General features: G+C 32.4%; 1 protein-coding gene across 1 annotated transcript in view; it reads right to left on the minus strand.

Annotated features, from left to right (window-relative positions):
• Positions 1–3,061: 3,061 nt before the first annotated feature.
• Positions 3,062–22,802, minus strand: part of LOC147066515 (adenylate kinase isoenzyme 5) — a 90,451-nt gene continuing 70,710 nt past the window's right edge. The window contains exons 6-11 of the mRNA XM_085956212.1: positions 18,135–18,305; positions 14,318–14,493; positions 12,457–12,676; positions 7,627–7,791; positions 5,815–5,938; positions 3,062–3,312 (exon numbers count right to left, since the gene is read on the minus strand). Of these exons, the coding sequence (XP_085812338.1) occupies positions 3,062–3,312; positions 5,815–5,938; positions 7,627–7,791; positions 12,457–12,676; positions 14,318–14,493; positions 18,135–18,305 (1,107 nt within the window). The remainder of the gene's footprint in view (positions 3,313–5,814; positions 5,939–7,626; positions 7,792–12,456; positions 12,677–14,317; positions 14,494–18,134; positions 18,306–22,802) is intronic.

Below are 22,802 nucleotides of genomic sequence, written 5' to 3' on the forward strand. Positions count from 1 at the left end.
TTTTGTCATTTTTTAACGCTGTCAATTTATGGTGTCACTTGTTGTAAATTGAACGTTTAAAATAATCTAAAATTAGGAAGTATTCGTTCTCATTTCTCTTTCAGATTTTAACAAAAAGCATCTTCGGTCTTTATGGTAACACTGTATGTATATAAAATTACTATCGCATCACAAAATAATAATATGTAGAATAATATAAAAATTAATAATTATCAAAAGCGAATATAACTTACTAGATTTAATATGTAGACGAGTGCAAAAGGAATATAACTAAATAAACTTTATTTATCATTATAAACATATGTATCATCTAAATATACTTAAACTACATATTATTATAAAATATTTGGCTAACACTTGCCTTTAGAATAGTTCTTGGTCCTTGGGCCAGCTAATTAAGTAATTATTTATGTTATATAAATATTTTGTTTACTCTAATAATAATTATAATAACCACGACAATGTAGTTTGATTATCAGATATCTCTATTTTTGTATTTCAAATACAAGAAAAATTTTAACGTAGGTATAATAAATACCCACAAAAAAAAAATATTTTTTTTCAACTATAAATTGCAATTCCAAGATCCACCTCGATTTTGTGATGATCTCAAATTGCTAAGTAGGTAATAACTCAAACAAAAAAATCTTTACATAACACTCTGATGCATGAATTATTCAATGATAAATAGCATTGCTCCATCCGTTTGTAACTCCAAATTGTATCTTTTGCGATATAAAATTGTTTGCTCATCTTAATATGTACTGTTTCCAATAATATGAAGACATTAATGTGAATTAACTTCTCCACATAATTACGTATGGGGCATGCATTACTTAGTGCCCCTAATTTTCTACCCCTAAGTTAGGGGTAGAAAATTAATAAGGAATGCAAATGATACCGTGATATATAATAGTTTCCGAAGAGTCAACTCATTATTTGTGGCATTTTTTTAGCATTTATATAATATATTTTGTTTCTTTATCTATTTTAAATAGCGAAATATTTTAATAGAAGAATACAATGCATTTACATGACATTGTAGACATTAATGTACACAGAACAGCATTTTGAGTTCGTTTAAAGACGGATTGATTCCAAAAGTTGAGAAACTACGTGAAGAACAGCAAGCATCTTCTAATTGGTAATTTTAAGTGCGCCATTAAATATTATATCGACCGTGTTTAGGAAAAAGGGCGTAACCCTCACAGAACAAATTTTACACGAGGGGCAAAAAACGTTTTTTGAATGATTTTAGTTTCATATTTTTAAAAAATAGGCACTGACATTGGGCGCATGATGATTGATGATTTGGTGTAATATATTTTCGATCTAATAATAATTCAAGAAGTTATTATAGAAAAATCATTAAAATTGAAGGTAAATGCCTTTTTCCTTAAATTAAAACTTAATTAATCTCAATTAAAACCTGAATTTAGATAATAATTCGGCATTTGCGGCTTACTTCCTTTTTATAGAATGTGTACGTCCTATTTCCTAAACACAGTCGATATTTAGACAAAAGGTTTGAAAACCACCGATCTCGAAAATTAGTTTATAATTAAAAATATTTTTTCTATTACCTACCAGATTTGAATAAAATATATAATATCATGCTAAAACTATAAAATACTTAATAATATTATAAAGAAAACGTTACCTACGTAAAATTGCGGAATATATAAAACCCGCATTACTTAGGCCAAAAACTCTTTCCGGAATTGCAATCCTTGTTAAAACAATACCAATAATATAGACAATTTAAACATGAAAACCATTTAAACAAATACCTAACTTCAATTAATTATAAAAAATAGTAGTTTGTTATTTTAGAAATTTCAATGGATTAATATGTCACTTACAAAATATACGAACACATTTTCTATACATGTAATAAATATATCTATATACTAAATCTATATATTATTTTCATGAATTAAATTCAGAAGGCACTTTACTCATATAAAATATGTTTCCAATACGATCTAATTATAGTTACAACTTTCTTAAATTTAATATACCTAATTAATTTAATTAAAAATGATTTAGTAGATAGTTATTAATTAAAATTCACAACGAATCAAAACATTCTGTTCTATATTTAAAAATAAATAATAAAACGAAAGAAAAAAAAACATAAAAACCAACAAGCAGACCGTTTGCAGTAACTTGTTAAAATTGAGGGGCCGAATATTAAATTAGTACAAGTGACATATTACATCATACATTAATCCATGAAATATGATGTAACTACTTTTTATTAAAAGTAATAAGTAAACTGTTTAGTCTTAATATTGGATTAAATTACATGGACCCCTGTGAAATATATAAATATTATAATGTTGTTATTCATAATAAAGTACATATGTACCTACAATGTTTGAGGCTTTCAAGGTTGTTTTTTTTATCATAGTAGATTTTTGGGTTTCCACCGTGTGTCCTTCTTCCTTCTTTAATCGACGTTTCGGGCTTATTGCAGAGGCCATTATCAAGAGATGATATGTTTTATGATGAAAATGTAGTGTAGGTATGTGAATGTAGACATTGCTCTAAGAATGTCAAAAGGAATCCGATTAGTCTCTGGTAGCCTGGTGGTCTGGTGGCCTCTGCAACGAGCCCGAAACGTCGAGTAAAGAAGGAAGAAGGACACGCGTTGGAAATCCAAAAATTACTACGATACATATGTACCTAGTTATTTTTTCTTTAATTTATAACATGAATAAACATAAAAAATATCAATATTTTTTGTAATAGTAATACTTAATGAAATAATTCTAAATATTTTTAAACAAGACCAAATTTACAAATTTTGATGTAGATACTCGTATATTTAATCTGGTCAACGGTACACTTGTATTTTTAAAACCCTCATCTATTCTAAAATTAATAATCTATACCTGAATGTTAAAATAAATATTTGTTATCTTATTTGACTGCATGTATAAACTAGTAATAAACTCAGAATTTAAAAAAACACATAAATCTCCATCGCGTTCCAAATAATAATCACGTTATACTACCTAATTAATATTAATTTATTTGATGTTCGTTGTGTTATGTGTTACATGTGAGAGTCAAGCCTGTCTATTCCTCCCTGGTAAAGATTTCTCGCATTATTGGCCAGTTTGTTTTGCAGGGGTGCAACTTTACCGGCGGCCATGCCGGAGAATCCGTTGGCCACGCCGGCGACGTATCCGTTCGCGTGGCCGTTAGCGTTGGACAGTCCGTTGGCCATGTGCTTCACGCCGTTTGTGACGGCCGCTCTCATTGGCGCCCCTGCGTTTTGCACCTGCTGGCTTATTGTGCTAATACCTGGAAAAAATCACATCGAAACATTAGTACGTGCATGCGCGACTTATAACAGAATAATATTATGACTTCGCTATCAACTTTTGCATCATGAATGCAGCATGAAAGCCAGAAATTCAATGTCATTTTAATTTCATCACCACGTTACAACTTGCTATAAGAATAAAAATACTTTTTTTGAATTGTCATCACTTATGATCTCTCTTAAGTGCCCAGGAGTCTTTATTATCCGAAATTCTACTTTACCATACATTATATACAAGCATCGCCCAAATAATTGAATGCGATCAAACTTCTAAAAAAAACAACTATAACCTACTATGCTATTGAAAAAAAACAATAATCACCATGCCATAGTATCTGACACTTTGTTTTCACGATAAATAACGTTTTTTTAACAATGATTGAAGTGTCTACGTCATGATTATAAATACTCCAAAGGTAAACAAATAAATAGAAAAAAATATCCAGATGGAAATATAACGTATATCCGATAAGAACTCTCCATTAATTTTTTATGTGGATTAAGTTTTCAAAACCCTATTAACTGACAATTAATACGCCAAACTTACAACAAGTCAGAAACAGGATGATGATTTAGTAATAATAACTTCCAAAAAATAATATATATTAATAACACAAATTAATAGTAATTCAACTAAGAAACACATTGTATGCTAACCTATTTTTTTGGTAATCTATTGTGTCCTAATAACTATAAACCCTTGTGCTTGCCTACATTCTATCTATAACCCCCGTTTCACACGCTGCAAATTTTATCACCGCTACAAAAATACAATTCCAGTGTAGCATGGAACTGTAAAGCAGCTTTCACATTACACTGAAGCGGTTTTTTCCCGCGGTAATAAAATACGCTGCGTGTGAAACGGAGATAGGTATCACTACAACTTCTTAACACTACTTGTAAGGAAACGCATCTTACTAAAACCGTCGTGAGAAAATGTCGCATTGTACATTTCCATCTGTACACTCTTGATTGCATTTTTAATACCAATTTCAATTTGAGATTAAAACCACATCAAATGTTTTGTCTATAATTTCTATTATTATAGTTGTATCAGCGTTAGGGTAGAAGTACGCGGCAACTAAAATTTAAATAAGACATACTGATATTCTATCATGTAAAATTTTAACAATGGACACTTAAATTGAATGATTTTTTTTTACGGAAAATATACGCAAATATTAAATCTAGATTAACCCGTGTCCGGAAATTCGTACGTATGCAATTCGCTGTATCACACTTCACAGTGAAATGTTGTATCAGAAATACATGATCGTATATTAAAGACCGTCCAACCTCTATGGGTCATATTATAGTACTGAGATAAAATTCATTTCTAAATAAAACACGGTTCTCGTCGGTTTACAAGAAGCCACCGTTAAACATATTTTGAAAATAGCCGATATAATAGATTATTAATTGTTAGGTGAGGTTAGGTTTTCATTCTTGAATTCATGAATTTTAGTACATATATGGTCATCTCTTTCCGATAATAAAGCTCACGGTGAATTGTGCTACGGTGAAATGTAATACGTACAATTACATGTAACCAAATTTACCACTAAAAAAATGTTCTTGGGTATTGTATGGCCACATTACACGAACAATCTTGTCGACCGTTGTGGAATTACACAGAACGCTTCAGATACCATTCGGATGGCGCTTATATTTGACGCATAACACACTACGTATTACTAGTCATAATAATAATAATTAGACCAAATAGTCAAAAAACTTTTTTATTAATATATTTCTTTTATGTGGATTAGCGTCAATATTCTAAGCTCATAGTTTTGTACAACTGAAAACTATTGGAGAATGTGTTGAATAAGTAGCGTGAACTGATAATAATAACTGTATTAGAAGTACTAGAGTACTGCTAGACTATTAATGAATCTTCCAAGCTTCCAAGCAGAGTCAAAGTGACAGTTCATGGTGCCGATCGTTGTGCCAGACAATCGAACGGGATCGATTATGTTTGTGTGTTTTGAACACATAAAAATAAATATTGGATTTCTAAAGGCCAATACATACAACGCTGTAAGTTGCAGCCAATTTAAGACGCATGCAAGTTGCCGCGTTGACGTGGATACTAGGTTGGTCTTTACATAGACAATGCAATGCACATCTGGCATAACCAAACAAAGTATTCGCAGCGCAAACACGGCGACTTGCAGGGCCGTATACCTTCAATTTGCTGCGACTTGCAGCGTTGTGCATCTTAGCTGTAATGTCAATATTATCGTTAATTATTAATATACATAATACGGCAAGAGTCACAAACACAAGTGTAAAAAAATCCCAAGACATCACACTATGATTGCAGATAGATCTAAACATAGATACGTATGATGATGTCAAGGGACCCCACCTATACGCACCTGGAAAAGCCGGGGCGGCGTTTGACGCGGCGGCCATAGACCCGGTGGCGCCACTTGCCATTTTGGCCGCCCTTGCCGCCGTGGCCATATTATTCCGACCTGCGCCGGGATTTGAACCGGAGACTTTTGACGGTGGCTGCGGCGCTTGGGCCTCTTGCATATGCTGCAGCATGACTCGGTTGAACTCTTCCTGGACGGGTACTGTATCCGTATCGCCATCGATCTGGAAATGAATTTAAAATTATTAAATATTGTTGCGCTCTCACTCTCAGTTATTCGCATTTAATTAATATTGATTAGTTTTAAATAAATACTTAATTATGATTGTATCGATAGCATGCTGTCTGGTGGGCGTGGCCTTCTTTTGATGCCAAGTTTTAAAAGACCTACGTATTTTTTTTTTAAATATGAAAGTACCCTACATGTAGGTACGCTGAATATTATATGACCACCCCCAGTGGCGGCTCGACGACTTTTTAGGTGATGGGGTTTTGCCATTAATTATTATCAAATATACATACCTATTCATTCTATTCATTCTCATATTATTATACATTAACTTATAATAATATGATTTTATTAATGAGGAAATGAGTAATTTTTCAGAATAAATAATATGATTATCTGAGTCATTACTTAATCACATTTAAAAATCGTGCTTAAAAATATTAACTTAATTAATAATAATTATAGATTTACCATTATATGTTTTGAACAACAACATAAACAAGCGTTTTGCTAACCTATGTGGTCATTTGATTCAGTCCCTAGTATGCATACAGTAACGCTAATGCATTCGCATACTTCGCAGAAAGAGATTTGTACCGCAGCGACGGGATGGGACTGAGTGACCCCAATCAGCGAAAAATAGACGCCATAGCTTTCTTAATTTGTACATAGGTGTCACCATGAAATAGGGCGTATTTAATTTAATAAGTTATTTTCATACCGCGTAATCATCATTATGTTATCACATAATTTACAATTATTGCATTATTTATTTGTATAATAATAATAAATATCTCTCTAAAATTTCGACGGGTTTTGATAAATGAAATAAATTAAATAATTGATTTAATCATTTAATTAAGTAGGTATATTATGATAATGATAAAAATATCGGACGTTTTTTACGCATTTTCGACATGATAACGATGTGGGGATGGTCCCTATGAACCCTTAAGGTAGAGACGCCCCTGATTCACCCCAACTCATCTTCCTCAAAAAACATAGTAGTGAGCTTAAAAATATCTTTAAAGCAATTATTGAGGTCCCCGGAACAAATACTTGGTACAGTAAATATTAGACATCAAACATTATTTTATAAAACAGTTTATCACTTGATAATTACCACATACAAAAATATCCCTTTCCAATTACAAATTACCTGCCTGTATACCTCCCACTTCAAAGTATTAACAATATTAATTATAACCCTACACAAATTCAAATGTAATTTTCGGTGTCCATACTTGGAATAACTTACACAGTGAACGGAAAACGTGTCATAGAAACAAAGCTTATAATATAAGTAGTAAATGCCAAGCAATAACCTGTTTCATAAATAAAATTATAACATGCTGAATGTCAAATGAAAATTATTGTCTTTTAAAAACAACTTAAATAAGTATAAATTTGAAAAGAAAATGAATTAAACAATAAATTTAGCTCTATTTTTTACATCTCTCTCTTATTTCCTACATTAATATGAATAAATTTCAATAATATCTATCGTAAAATTTCAGTTTCTTATAAATATTATTGTGATAACATTTTTTCACAATCCCTAAGCCTGTTTATACCTCTCATATAAATTCTTGTTGCCTCTTCTTACTTAAGTATTGTTACATAATAAATTTCTGAAAGCTGTTGACGAAATACTTATTCCAAACTATAAAACAAACGTCTTACTATAGTTAGCCTCTGGTCTGCATCAAGAGCCTTGAGCATCGGAAGTGACAGCTCCCTGAAGAGTTCCAGGCGGCGTCTGAAGGCGGCGACGCTGTCGTCCAGACGCCCTCTGCCAAGTTGCAGCTTGGAGCAGTCGAGAAGGACAACGGCCGGTTGTTGATGGAACTGCGATATCAAATACACAATTGCAATATCTCGTAATATAGTGATAAACTAACACAATTCAAATTACAGTATATAGGTGGAGTAGTGAAAGATCGTCCTTGTCTAAATCTGTGGATCGCACGTTCGAATACCGCGGCCGGAAAATTTACAATATTATCTTGATTTTTGATACCAAAGCACTGAATCTAATTGAAGTACATCGATTGAATTATTAGCCACATGATTCTGTATTGTTTGAAAAAAATACCCATAGAGTAAATACTTGAAGAATATCTAATATGGTTCCTCTTTTCACATATTTTTAGTACGTGAGTCCATTAAAAACAATTGTCTCTTTTGTAGAATGAGTTAAAGACTTTATTCATAAGTGCTTCAAGCCCAATTAATGATAATAACTATTAACTATATAGTTTATACAATTTAAAAAAAACCTTTGAATAGTCTGCAAGTAAAAAATTACTTACACGAATAAATTACATATAATGATTTCATGTTGAGTTTTATATAACCATAAAAAAATAATTATAAAAGTAGATAAAAACTTGCAATTATATTTTCCTTTATATTTAAGTAAATAATATAACCTAGATAGATAGATACATGTGTAGGTACTTAAATAAATTCATAATTAGGTATTGTACTCATTTACTATTGACACAGTTTCAAAGAATATAATATCAATACAAATACATAGACTACAGAACTTGCCGATTTTCTAAAATGTGATATTCTACTTATGTGTGTCCGGCCTAATTCCCAGGAATATGAAATATGCAAAGGATCGGCAAGTAGATATTATTTTTTCCTATTCATAGCGCCATTTTTAATCGGTGATTATTTGAGAACAATAGTTCAAAAGTTTGTACAAATTAAGCATAATTGGTACGTGCGTGTATTTGGAAGATCAATATTATTAGTATGACGTACGTATATTGAGTCTAGGACTATTTGGCACCGCGAACTGGCATCCGGCGATTGGCCTCCGGTAATTGGCCGCCGGTACAATCGGACGCCGGTCCAATTGGACGCCGACCCAATTGGCCTCCGGGAGGATTGGACGCCGCACAGTTGAATTAAATGCGCAAAGGAATAGACGTACGTTACGATTTGTTGGAGTAAATAAGCAAGTCAGTTTAATATTCTTCTATCTTCTCAGTAGTTGTACCTTATACATTTTGCGCTTGACACATTTTTAATAAGGATTGAGAATAATTATTATGCTTTATGATGTTTATTAAAATAAAATAATTCTTCCCTCGTTAAAAATTAAATATGTGCATAATCAATTAATTTATTGTCTATACATGGGTACTTATTTATATTTACAACAAATATTAAAAATAATGTTAGATGTTAGAATGAAAATACCATTATATTTCAGCGTTTTATCGACTTAATATTATAATAAAGCTTAAACATGTATATTATTATGCATAAATGCGTATTTTAAAATAGTATGAAATTACAAACAAAATATTAAGTAAGTTATCTGCTAAGTGTAAATATTTCAGTAGTTTGATTGATAAACTATTTAGGTACTGGGTGCCGGACGAAATCCCGAAGGCCGAAATCCCGAATGCTGAAATCCCGAATGGCCGAAATCCCGAAAAATGAAAAAATACAAACATCAATAATTGCGCATCAATAAATCAATGTTTGTATTTTACATTTTTTATATTTCCACAAAAAATGGGTTTTTGTCTCTCTTGCAAAAATTGCGCAATCATTGATGTTTGTATTTTTTCATTTTTCGGGATTTCGGCCATTCGGGATTTCAGCATTCGGGATTTCGGCCTTCGGGATTTCGTCCGGCACCCAGTACCTAAGTAGTTTATCAATCAAACTACTGAAACATTTATACTTAGCAGATAACTTACTTAATATTTTGTTTGTAATTTCATACTATCTTAAAATACGCATTTATGCATAATAATATACATATTTAAGCTTTATTATAATATTAAGTCGATAAAACGCTGAAATATAATGTAATTTTCATTCTAACATCTAACATTATTTTAAATATTTGTTGTAAATATAAATAAGTACCCATGTATAGACAATAAATTAATTGATTATGCACATCCTTAAGTTTTAGCGAGGGAAGAATTATTTTCTTTTAATAAACATCATCAGGCATAATAATTTTTCTCAATATATATTAAAAATGTGTCAAGCGCGAAACGTATAAGGTACACCTACTGAGAAGATAGAAGCATATTAAACTGACTTGCTTATTTACTCCAACAAAACGTAACGTACGTCTATTCCTTTGCGCATTTAATTCAACTGTGCGGCGTCCAATCTCCCGGAGGCCAGTTGGGTCAGCGTCGAATTGGGTCGGCGTCCAATTGGGCCGGCGTCCGATTGTACCGGCGGCCAATTACCGGAGGCCAATCGGCGGAGGCCAGTTCGCGGTGCCAAATAGTCCCATTCCCGTTATTACTCTCTTTTCTTCCTTCATGTGCCCCCTAAGCGATGCGCGAATGGACGTCACTACAAGACCATTCAACCGGTAGAGCTTCCTGTACCCGTTCATTTTTCGCGGCAGAATGCAGACAGCAATTTCTGGCAGAAGAAAAACATCGTCGTTCAAGAATCTCAGACTAGTTTGAGATACATTTCAGACAAGGAAATCGTGGCTAAAATCAACACCGACGTCCAATTAACACAAAAGAAAGACTTCGTTATTCACGGGATTCCTAATTTATTGACCTTCACTTACTTATATTTAATTTTTCGTCGTTACGTTATTATTTGCATCAATATATTATTATTATTCAAACGAATAGTATTTTTTTCATTAGGTACGATTAGAGTTGGGTATTTCCCGAGAAAATCTCAATCTCGAGATTCGGGATTTCCAGAAAAGAATTCTCAATAATTCTCGAGATATAGGGAAATTTTAAAAAAACCTGTAAAATACTAAAATCAGTGTAAAAACAGACAAATTCCAAAAAAATATTTTTTTAGGTAGAAGTAGGTTATCAAAAATATTTCAAAACATTACTTATTAAATGGAATTTCAAAAACGACAGACCGTCAATCGCTGCGTCTGACAATCGCGTACGCTTTTGAAACACAAAATTCCCAGATGTTGCAAAAATTGCGCTCATTTTGAGTCGACGTTGGCTTAATTGTGTTAATTAATGCTCCGATCAGTCTTTGAACGTTTTGTGTTTTCTGTCCACTTTTTTCATATAGAAACTCGTTTTTTCAATTAATATTTGATAATAAAGAAATCTCGAATCCCGAGAAAAGATTCTCAAGATCCGGGATTTCCCGAAATGTTAAAAATTTCAATTCTCGAGATTCGGGATTGAAAATCTCGAAAATTTCTCGAGAATTCCCGTCGGGAAATTCCCGAAACCCAACTCTAGGTACGATACCTTTGATCGATAAAAACGTCTAATATGACATCATAAACGATTTCCTTCTAATTATCATTATATATTGAAAGGCGACAACATCTTAAGCTGTTACAGTTTTATAAATATGAATTTTAATATACCACTGCAGTATTAGGTAATATACAATAATACTTCGTTTCCGAAATGGGTTCCAAGGGATCCTGGGGTATTGCAATATTATAGTCAAATGTAATGAAGCTCAAAAAAAAATCATTGTCTCAGGCCTCCACGCTCTATAACACCCAATCTTATACTACTATATACATTTATAACCAGGCATACATAATTTAAAAATGCCTCAGATAATATACTCGTTTACCTACTTGGTTGGGCCATTTATAGTCCCATTCCACTCCTTATCCCCTCACCCACCTCATAATCCCCAGTGTTATTGTTACCAGACAATCAATAACCAATTACGGATCATGAGAGACGGTGTTACAAGTAACATTCAGTTGCATCTCGATAGCGGGTGTGAGCGGGCTTCTAATAGCTTTCCGTCGCTTAAGTGATTGACTCAATAAATACAGACTCATTCAGAATCTATCATCATCATTCATACACCCTCACATATAATCCCTAAGTGTGAGTGTACGAACCGGGTGACCCAAAATAACAATACCGCGCGAATGACAGTGGAAACCAGACCACGGAGCCATCAAACATCATCACAAACCATCACAGACCTCCTCATCATCCCTTAAAATAATTACAGTCCACTTAAAAAGCTCTACCACGACTCAAATACGACGCCCAATCTTCTCAATATTTTTTTTCCATTGGTTGTACACCTGAGATTTTCAAGTCTTGTGAGTTGTTCGTTGAATAAAACAAAATGTTTGTTACATTATTACCAAATGCAAGTAGGTACGTAATAACTAATATTTGCAAAGATTCTGTCGCCGTGTAGGTAATTGATAACTCCATTAAAAACACAAAAGCCGTTTGCCAAAATTAACACAATTTGTTAAGCACTTCAAAATGTAAAAAAAACTATTGTCTATTAGTTAATTTTATCGTTATTAGATAGGATGTACGTTGCTCAATTGGTAAAGCACGTTGGCACGAATCCAGTAGATACTGGTTTGAGTCCCGTCGCGCGTCCTATTTTTTTTTTTTAAGATTTTTGGTAGGTATATCTGGAGTGTTTTTAAATTATATATTTGCTCAATAAAAGAATGTTATGATATTTAATATTTGTCGAATAAAAGAATAAAAATAGTTTATGTAGCAGGTATTGAATTAATTTTCTTACCTGTCGTTCAAAGGCGTGCGCCTGTTCGACGTCTCTTGGAAATCCATCAATAATCAGCCCCTTCGCACCAGAAAGCGCCACCATTCTCTCCTGAAGCATCTTGAGCACAATATTATGAGGAACCATTTCTCCGCCGGTTATTGATTGGCGAGTGACCGACGCGTCAGATCCTGGCCGGAGATCACCACCCTCGGCTGAGAGGCGTAAATTGCGCCCGACACTGAAAACAACATTAAATATTTATTAACATGGCGTCTTATAGTATCTTCCACGTAACTTTGCAATTATTGTACACCGTGACAAGATTTGTGTGTAATGCGCACTGCATATTAGTAAATACCAGGCGCCTGATTGGCTGATTTCATCAAATAATTGAAATTTGAAATTGAAAAAAAAAATCTATTCCAAATTGCAAGGTTACGTGGAGGGTGGTCTAATATGCTAGAAAAATAGTAACTTTTTAGAATGCATCAACAGGGCATGAAAGCCTATCAATTGTTATGATTGAAATTGAAAATGTATCTAAAGAAGGCAATGTTAATTTTATAAATTTACATTTTGCCGCCTTTCTCAGAGCCCGACTGAAAAGTCTACATAGCAGAGTACGAATTGAGCAGACATTTTTCAGGTCTACTAGAAATTTAGTCCAAGTAATTTCTTATATTGTATGGGGCGAACTATTAAGTTAAGCCCTGAAGCTTCAGTCTATAATTTAATTTTATAATTTGTAGTTTTACTGTAAAAATATTCATATAACACTCTAGGAGAGGGCTCGCCTGCACATGAATCATTTATTATGATTTACCACCCAACCTTCTCAAGAAATTCCAACTTCCAACTTGTAGACTGTTATCTATTCAAGTTAAGGGCATATACAAACATTAAAACAGTTTGTAGCGGAACAACTTAACATTGAATTTGCGCAGATTACAATTGTACATCTTTTACTGAGCACGAACTACATTGGTTAAATTTAATTATTGTCTTCGTTATTATTTCTGACTGCTCACACTTACATGAAGCCTATTGCATAATTTTCTCTCGCTCGACGTCGCTCTAAGTACGTCATATTTTTTGTCAAAACCATCGAACTTCACGCTTATGTGGTATGTTTATAGAAGAAGAAGCAGATAAAGAAGAATAATATGTACCTAGTACATAGCTTAAATATTCTCAATTCTATAATAGATAACTATAGTTCTACTACTAAATGGTTCATTGTTCAATTTATGATGACGAGCTTATTTTTTAGTACAATAATAATTTTAAATTTTTATAATAATTATCATATTCTTTATAGTTACCGGATAGCCTAATAATTCGTAATACTTGCTGCGAAAAATCACCATCCTCAAAAATTGAGCATTTAAAGTTTTGGATGAACAATGTTATTGGTAGGTTCATAATAATTATTATTAATTTAGAGTAATAAAGATTTTTTTTTTTATTAAATTATGATTTATTATAGACTTCACATTCACGAGTTTTAAGAATGTAGCATCATCCTATTTATTGCAAATACGTCATTTCAGCGGAAATAATGTGCAATTTTCATAATAACAAAACTGGGTTTTTAGAGGTCACCGCGCTAATCTAAAAGACTGTAGTGATGGTAAAACTGAATACAGCAACTTGAAAAATCATTCTATGAAAAAGTGAATATGCCTTTTTCTATACAAGGATGATTTTTATTGTTGTCAATAATAGACAACTATTCCACAACCATGCTATTGTTTTAATAGTTTTGATAACGACTATAACATTTTGCTCAACTTAATAAGCGTTACCTGGCACTGAACACTGCTTTGATCTAATTAATTAGTTTTGTTGTATAACTTACGTAATTAAGTCATCTATTTACCTGACATGAACCCATCCAGGCATCTGCGTGGCAGCCCGCTGACAAAGCGCAGCCTTATTACTCCCGGGTCCACCAATCACCCAAAGAGCTGCCGGTGGAGTACTCTTGGCAGAAGTATCATAACCTGCTTCCATGTCCGCCGCCTTTACGGTTATGACATCGGCTTGGACTACGTGCTGTGTAAAAATAACAATGATTATTATCTTGTTTGCCACCATGGAACGGTCGAAACTTTGGTCCATGAGTTTTAATTCCAGTAGTAAAATTTATATGGGTAATATTAAAAATAAACAATTGTGAGCAAGGAGCCAAACAAATAGGTTTAACTGTCTCTTACTAAAAATTGTTTCATGATCTTGAACATTCACTCTTTTAATTTGTAGAGTTTATTATTTTCTAAGGTTGGGTTTATATCTAGAAATCAGAGAAATGTAGAATTAACAGTAAGAGCGTCATTAAATAATTTTATTAAAACCTAACGCCATTTATATTAATGTTATATAACATCATAAATTGTCAGGTGTTCAAATTTAGAACTAAGTTCATTACAGTTAGGGATTGTAATATCTAATAAAAATGTCAATACCGGTTTTTCGGTATTTATTATTGAATGCCGGTATTCGTTAAAACATTAAAAAACTGAAGTACTTATCAATGAATAGGTATAGCTATTAAAATCTCTTTAAAACATTATTTTAGCCAAAACCCACCTACCTACATTTATTATGTTGACATCTAAAAATATGTATTGATCATAATATTGTAGAACTAGTGATTTTTACTAGTGACGCCCACGGTGGCCGCGCGGCATAAGCGTTGGACTATAAAGCCGTGGGTCCCAGGTTCGAATCCTGGGTCTGGCAAGTACACATATTGTTTTTCAATTTGTGTGTGTCAGGGTATGGACCTAATAGGTTGAGCAAGTGGCTGACATCCATTTCTCGTAAAAAACAAAATCTGTCAATACAAACCTCCACTCTGTGGAGGCCCATATGATCCTATCAAGATCGGACATGGTCGGGGAAAGAAAAGTGATTTTTACAAATAATTTGAATATACTGATAATTTAAACTAAAGCCCTCAAAAAGACGTCTAGTTCATCAAGTGCAAATATGTAAGTCCGGCTGCAGGAAAAGCGTCTTAAATTCAACGCTTGTGCAGCCATCAATAATTATAGAATAATTGAACATTTGTCACGAATATTTTCTATTTCGAAATAATGCTATAATAATTCATCGCGACAATTATATTTATATGAATTTTCTTTTATTATTATTTCACCTCTGTATGATTCAGTCAATATGTTTGAATTTAAGCAGCACATAACTTATCAAAAACGTAAACGAGTGTGCTTTCTTAATACCGTAAATTCCGGTATTTTGGATTTTGAAAACCGGTATTTCGGTATCGATAAATACTGGAATACCGGTTTTAAAATACCGGTATTGCAATCCCTAATTACAGTATAAAAAGTATTAAATTACATGTCAAATGTTAGCATGAGGCGCCTTCACTCAGCGGACAACTTATACTGGTAGGTCTATAGTATTATCATTACTTAAATTAATCACAAATCTGATTGCCCTTCCCTGGTGAAAGTCTAAACCTCGGATTCCGTATTTGTTAGAATTAATTCCTATGACTATAGACGGATTGATAGCTTGAAAAGTGATATCATTCTCCGTGAAGCTAGTTCGATCCAATTCGATCCTATTTTATTTTGTTTTTAAAAATATACTTTTTCAATAATAAGTATATTTCGTAATAAGTATCTTACGTATATTTCGTGATGAATAATAAAATAATTGTTTAATTAACAATTCTGCATTTAGGAGTAATTTATAAAGTGAAAAATAAATGCGTTTGGAAGATATTTAACCAAAGACTCATCAAAATGTGAATAATTCAGGGCTTCGAACCAAAACTGAACTGAAAACCAGAAAAACAGTTATTTTTGTTCGAACGAAGCCGAAAAAATATATATATTTCGGTTTTTTCGGTTTTGTATATATTCAATCATGCGCGTAACCACGGTCTTACTCCCATTTTCAGCTGTCGTTCAGTTGTCGTGACGCATCTCGACATAATTCTCATAATTTATATATATTATGTGCAGCATAACCATTGGTTTCCAAGCGTGGCGACTGGCTATCATACAAGTACCATAAAATGATCTAAATTATGGTAAAAAATAAATGCTTAATACCTAGAAATAAAATATTTAAAAATTGATTACTCGGAGCTGAACCGGAAACCGGAAAACCCGTTATTTTTTTCGGAACGAAAACCAGAACCGAACCGAACCGAACCGACATATATTTGTTTACTTGAACCGGAACGAAAACCAAGCCGAAAAAAAATAACGGTTCGAAGCCCTGGGAAAAATAAAATAAACTAAAATAATCGTTTTGTATAGAACTACACTTTCATATTAGATTACTTACCTACTCATATATTAAATTCACGTGTTCAGTTAACTGTGAGTACGTTTCTAAATTTTAAATTACTTTCTGCATCTTTAATAACTATGAACAATCAATCAGTAACGCCGATATGACTCAACTGTATTCACTAAGTAGTGTCGTCAAACTATGAGTCAAAAGTCTCATTACGAATTTATCTACAATAGAAGTTATCGAACTTTCTCAGAAAAAAATTATACCATAAAATTATTCAATATAAAAGCAATTGTCTTGACTGTTACTAGAAAATACTTTGATTCATATAATATTATAATTCACAGAATACATGCCAAAGAGGGATGAAAGACGAGATGGAAATTACCTGACCAGTTGAAGGAAAGAATTGATGATGTCCTAGACTCGAGGTTGAGTTGTAAAGCAATGTGAAGAACATAATATTATTATATTGTGGATCTGAGTTACCAATATCCGCATATTGATTCTTCTTGGGATACTGATATTTAATAATAAATTTATTATAATAATTGGTCAAAGTCACAATTAATTGTGAATAGATAAATGAGCTCAATTCAGATAGGGCAGAAGAGTGAGAATGACGCGTAAGACTGGAATCAGTGACTTCGCTTTTTGACTCAATATATTTTTCATAGCCAGTACGTCAAATAAAAAAGTAATGATAAACTGCTTTGCTGAATCAAAAGCAATCCTCATCAATTGTACTCAAATTGAGTGAGTGAATAACTACATCTATCTTGGACAACAAATGTCAATTGACGGGTGGTATGTATGACGAGATTGCTCGCAGAACCAAACTTCCATTCAGTGCATTGGCGCGCCTGAATAGTATCTTCTGTCTTAAGTATAAAGTGGTCAATCAACGTGTGCTACCAACGCTCATGTATACATATGAGACATACTCTTCATGTAAAAGAAATTTAAAAATTACGAGTAGCGGAACTTAGTATAGAAAGGTGCATGTTGGGCATAACGCGTAAATATCACAAAATAAACGGATAAAGATCGCTAATCAGATGAAATGGCAATGACTGGACATGTCACTCGGTGAGTGGATAACCGCTGGACAAATGCCGACTAAATGCCTACCGAGATGCCCTAAAACCCGCTGGTTAGAGAAACTCATAAAGTTCGGTAGATGCACGTGGCAGCAAAGGAACAAACTAACGATCGAGAAGAGTGGAGGGAGCATGGGAGGCCTTCATCCTGCAGTCCAGGGCAAGGTGACATGTCAATAAGTACAGGAAGTGGCGATGGTTGACTCCCTTGTTCTGCCTATATACCTACTCTGAAACTGAGGCATGATTGGGTGAAATAATTATTTTACTAACTTGTGAGTCAACTCTCGGCATGATGTTAGGTATCGCTTGTGCGGCTACAGGCATTATTGGAGCAGGATCTACGCCAACTATTTCTCCTGGTATTCCGTCAGCACCGGTTCCTGTCACTCCGTTCGCAGCTCCTGAAGGATTTTCCTGAGCGCCCAACACCTTCAGCACTGCCGTTCTGAAGTCTTTGTATACTTCGCCAGGATTTCGTTCTCCGTTCACCTATAACCAATGTATACATTAAATTAAATATACACTTTAATTATTATTATGCTATGAGTTGGTTAGATAATAGATTTATCTAATGTAATAATGAACGCGCTATAATTTACTTTATTAAAACACCTCAATAGGAATTCCATAATTTTTAGTATAGTTATATTTGTCAATCTGATGATGATAACATGCTTTAATTACTTTTATGCATACTGCAATTTACGATTATATTTGATCTTTCAGGTTATAATAATGTAAATTGTACGTATTACATTTTGACGATAACGCAGTTTACCGTAAGCTGTATAATCAGAAAGAAACGGCTGTATAGCATTGAGATATAAAATAACACGTTGCTCTTGGAGCATTTCGGATAGTAATATTCCAATTTTATTAGATTCAATAAGAACATTAATTTTGATATTGATTGACAATGCTGTTATATGCAACAATGTTATCAGATATTTGATTAAGGCGATACTTCAGTGAAACGGCAAATAATTTTCAACTAGAGGCGCGACGAAATTTTGGACTTGCTGGCAGTCTGAGAGCAAACGTCGAGGTGTGAATACGTCAATTTGTTTCGTGATGGCGACGGGGGTATTAATTCTTAAATCGTGTAAAAATGACTAAAAACGTTACCCATTTGCTTTAAAAAGAAAACATGTCAATGAATATATTATTATTGTTAATAATAGAATAATAAACAGAACATTAAATGGACGCATGTTGGATTTATATGACAAATTATATTTCGTTCGGCATGCGTCATTTGCACCAGCGACCCGCAATCCGCGCATCGCCTAGCCACGATCTTTTAGACCATGCCTCAACTGAGGTATAGCCTTAATACTTACGAGCACCTACCAGAATATTTATATGATATAGTTGTATTTATAAATTACTTATGAACCCATTTTCACCTGTCTTTCCCTTTTATTCCGATAGTTTTTATTACGCATTGTTAAGTGTTTTATTTAGACACGAATTTGATCTCAATACTATACAGCCATCTATTTCTAATATAACAGCTCACTCAGTTAATTGCACAACAATGGTTCACTTATAGACAACTTATATAGGTTTGTAATACTAATAAAAGGCGTTTTTATCATAATTAAAATAATTTTAGGACCACAAGTATCGATCATATTATAAATTAATCTGCAATGTAAAATTACTTGCTGTTAATTTAATCATTAGCCAAAGTAACATTTCTTTGGTTTACTTCAATATGATAAAGACTTAATATTCTTATAACACTATTTTTTTTCTTCAACATCTTTTTATCTATTAATTGAGTTAGCATTTACTTGGTAGAATTCCATTTTAAAAGAAATGAAAATATAATTAATATTAAATTCTACAGATTTTTTAAAAAGGTTTGTCGATAGCTATTTCAGTTGTAACACCATTATCAAGACTATTCAGATAGCCCGTTTGCCTTTGCTTAAATACTATACGCATAGGTAGAGACAGAATACATTTTCTTATCTATCCATTTACTTTTATAACTGATATAATATGTATAAATTCTGAAAGTTTTGATATTTTTTCCACTAATGATGCCTAAGTTAAAACGATTTTGCTATTGCTTTGATAAAAAAATTAAATATTCATGTAGTGGAGTTTAAAAAACAAGTGTATCTTACCATGTAGATACATAACGCGGCCCAAGTAAGTGAATAGCGAAAAATATGAAGCACCCATCCCTTTATTTAAGGAAATAGTTTTTTTAATTATTTAGATTTATTTTATTATAAAAAACAAATATTATAGATATTCCTAGAGGCCACTGGCTCGATGAAATAGATTCTGCGGAACTATCTGGAAATGAAATGCACCGATTCAACTCGGAGACGGCTACATCCAAATAGTGAATAGTTTGGGCTGATGATGATAACGATAATATACTAGGACCTTAATATAATGTTAACCATTTAAGTGCTCCGAGCGAGTTTATTTGTCACAGTTTTTATGTACAGTCACCCCATAAGCGAATACTCACGATATCTTTTTGACGCCATAGCAAGGTTAGTAGTAGTGCATGTATATTTTCAAACCAATATTTATTTTTTCAGTATGAAAAGATGTCAATTTGTTATTTCATTTTCCTCGCGTCATGTATTTTATTCCAAAAATAGCTGATCTAGAGGTATCCCATCATAATTTAATTGTATTTGTTAATTTTTTCTGGCAATGAAAAGGTTAAATGATCTTAATTTAAAAAACATAATATTTGAGTCTTCACCACTATATTATATTATAAAGACCAAATAACTGACAGATTCTGGAACGTACGCTCTAGACTATCTTCGACCCAACTATCATCGATCACTCAGTGAATCATCTGCGAAAAAAGGACTGATTCTATTTTGGCCATGACTTCAATGAACGATCCAAAGTGACATTTCACGATCGGGTGTGAACGGCACAAACAATCATCGTGAGTCGTTGCATCTGATTGGGTCTACGAGTTTGCCAGTGTAATTTGAACTTAAATACAACTTTAATCAAATTTGCGATCTTATAATGAATTTTACAATCTAAACAGGTACAAGGAAATAAAAATACATATATAAAATACACACAAAAATAAAAATAACCCAACCTTCGATTTAATGAAAAAATCAAACAGACGAGAGTCTATTATATTCGAAGGTAGTATCGAATTTTTATTTCTACTGTGATATGAGTCCCATAGAACTGCATGGTACAAGCATATGAAAAAGTAATGGCAAAATACACAAACGTTTCGCCTTCTTACTTTCTAAGACTCCCCATCTCCACCCTTAGCCCAACCCTCTTTACGAGAGTCAACCTATAATTTCACCCTCTTAATTATTCATATTTTGCGCCTCATTCAAAATACATCGGCGCAATATCGAACGATAGAGTTTTTCACTAACTAACCGCTTTCAGCCTTATTGTTTACAGCCGAACTGTTTATTTCTAGGAAATGCTTTTTAGACCGCTGACTTCTTTGCTTGCCATTCTTATGGAGCAATGTGTCGTAAATGATTCATAATAGAAACCGTTAGCCTCACTTTTCCAAAATGCAAATAAGTGCCTATAATTCTGACCTCAAAAATGAATAGCCAAAACTTTAATCTATATCAAATGTGAGAATTAAGATTTGGGAAGTAATTTTCATCTTTTATCATCATCTTCATCTTTTATCAAAAATATTTAAATTACTTAGGTGTTCAAGATTTAAATACAACTTTTTGGTTGTGTTGTATCTTTTTCTGTTGGAAATTTCCTTATAAACGGACTATTTAATTACTTACAAAAATTCCGTGAATACCCATAATATGATCTTCTTACTATCAGAAATGGCTAAAAAAATACTAGCTTAAAAATACTGAGTGGCACTATTTAGCTAACAATGGATAATACTTACTATTTTTTATATAATAAGTAAAGCAATATTATGGTGATCAAATTGATAGCTTAATAACGTGTCAATTTTAAAACCGAAACAAAATGCAAATACGTAACGCACATGTGAGGGATGCAACATGGATGATCAATTTATGCGACCAAGCAACAAAGACGAAAACTCATGCAAATATACATGCGTCAGAGGGAGACAGCTTATGCGTTACATAAAGAGTGACAGACGGATATATAAATCAAGACAAATATATGTTATATAAAAAAATAAATGTTAATTATAGATGATATAATATATTTTATTTAGTTTTTAGTTAGTCTTCCTTTATCAGTTTTAAATTAATCAATTAATTTAAAATCATAATCGCTCGTCCACGATCACAATACCAAAGCTCGACTTGATATAATAAAAAGTGATTTCAAGCTATACGCATTTAAATTTTCTTTAAAAAAAATCGTTTTGAAATTAAAAGAAAATGCTTTCAAATATATTGAAAAATATCACTGATACAATGAAAACTTAAACTATCTACATTTGTATGATTAAAAAAGTAATTATAAATAAATATGACATAATAAAGTGCTATTTTTCAATGAACGTACGTTAGTTTTTAAGTTGAAAGATTATCCTTTATCATTGTTTTATATTTAGATAATTACGTATTGATTATTTGATGCCCCTAATAAATAAACAATAACACTACACTGTATTTTTTTAATCAAGCACAAATTTAATATACTGAAAATATCAGCTGATAATGTCCATTTAAATATACGAAACTGGTTCTTGTCGTTATTAATTTATTGTCGATTGCGTACCTACTATGTAATACTTAATTATTTTAAAAGTTGACAGTTAACACTATCAAAGTGATCTAGGTACCTAATCAATTTGATATTTCATGAAGTAAAAATGCCTATAAATAAGTCTACATAATGTTATATATCACATACAATCATAATAGCGATGCTAATTTATAATATGTACAAATAAAAATATAGAATCAGAATATTTTACCACAAAATTTTCAAAATTCAAATAAAATTTCAAATTTTCATTTTTTTACATACTTATAGTGAACATTAAAAAATATTAATTTAAGACGT

This window comes from Rhyacophila brunnea, unplaced genomic scaffold, assembly GCF_057557595.1.
Source record: "Rhyacophila brunnea isolate RB1 unplaced genomic scaffold, BYU_Rbru_1.0 scaffold_5, whole genome shotgun sequence".
NCBI classification, from domain to species: Eukaryota; Metazoa; Arthropoda; class Insecta; order Trichoptera; family Rhyacophilidae; genus Rhyacophila; species Rhyacophila brunnea.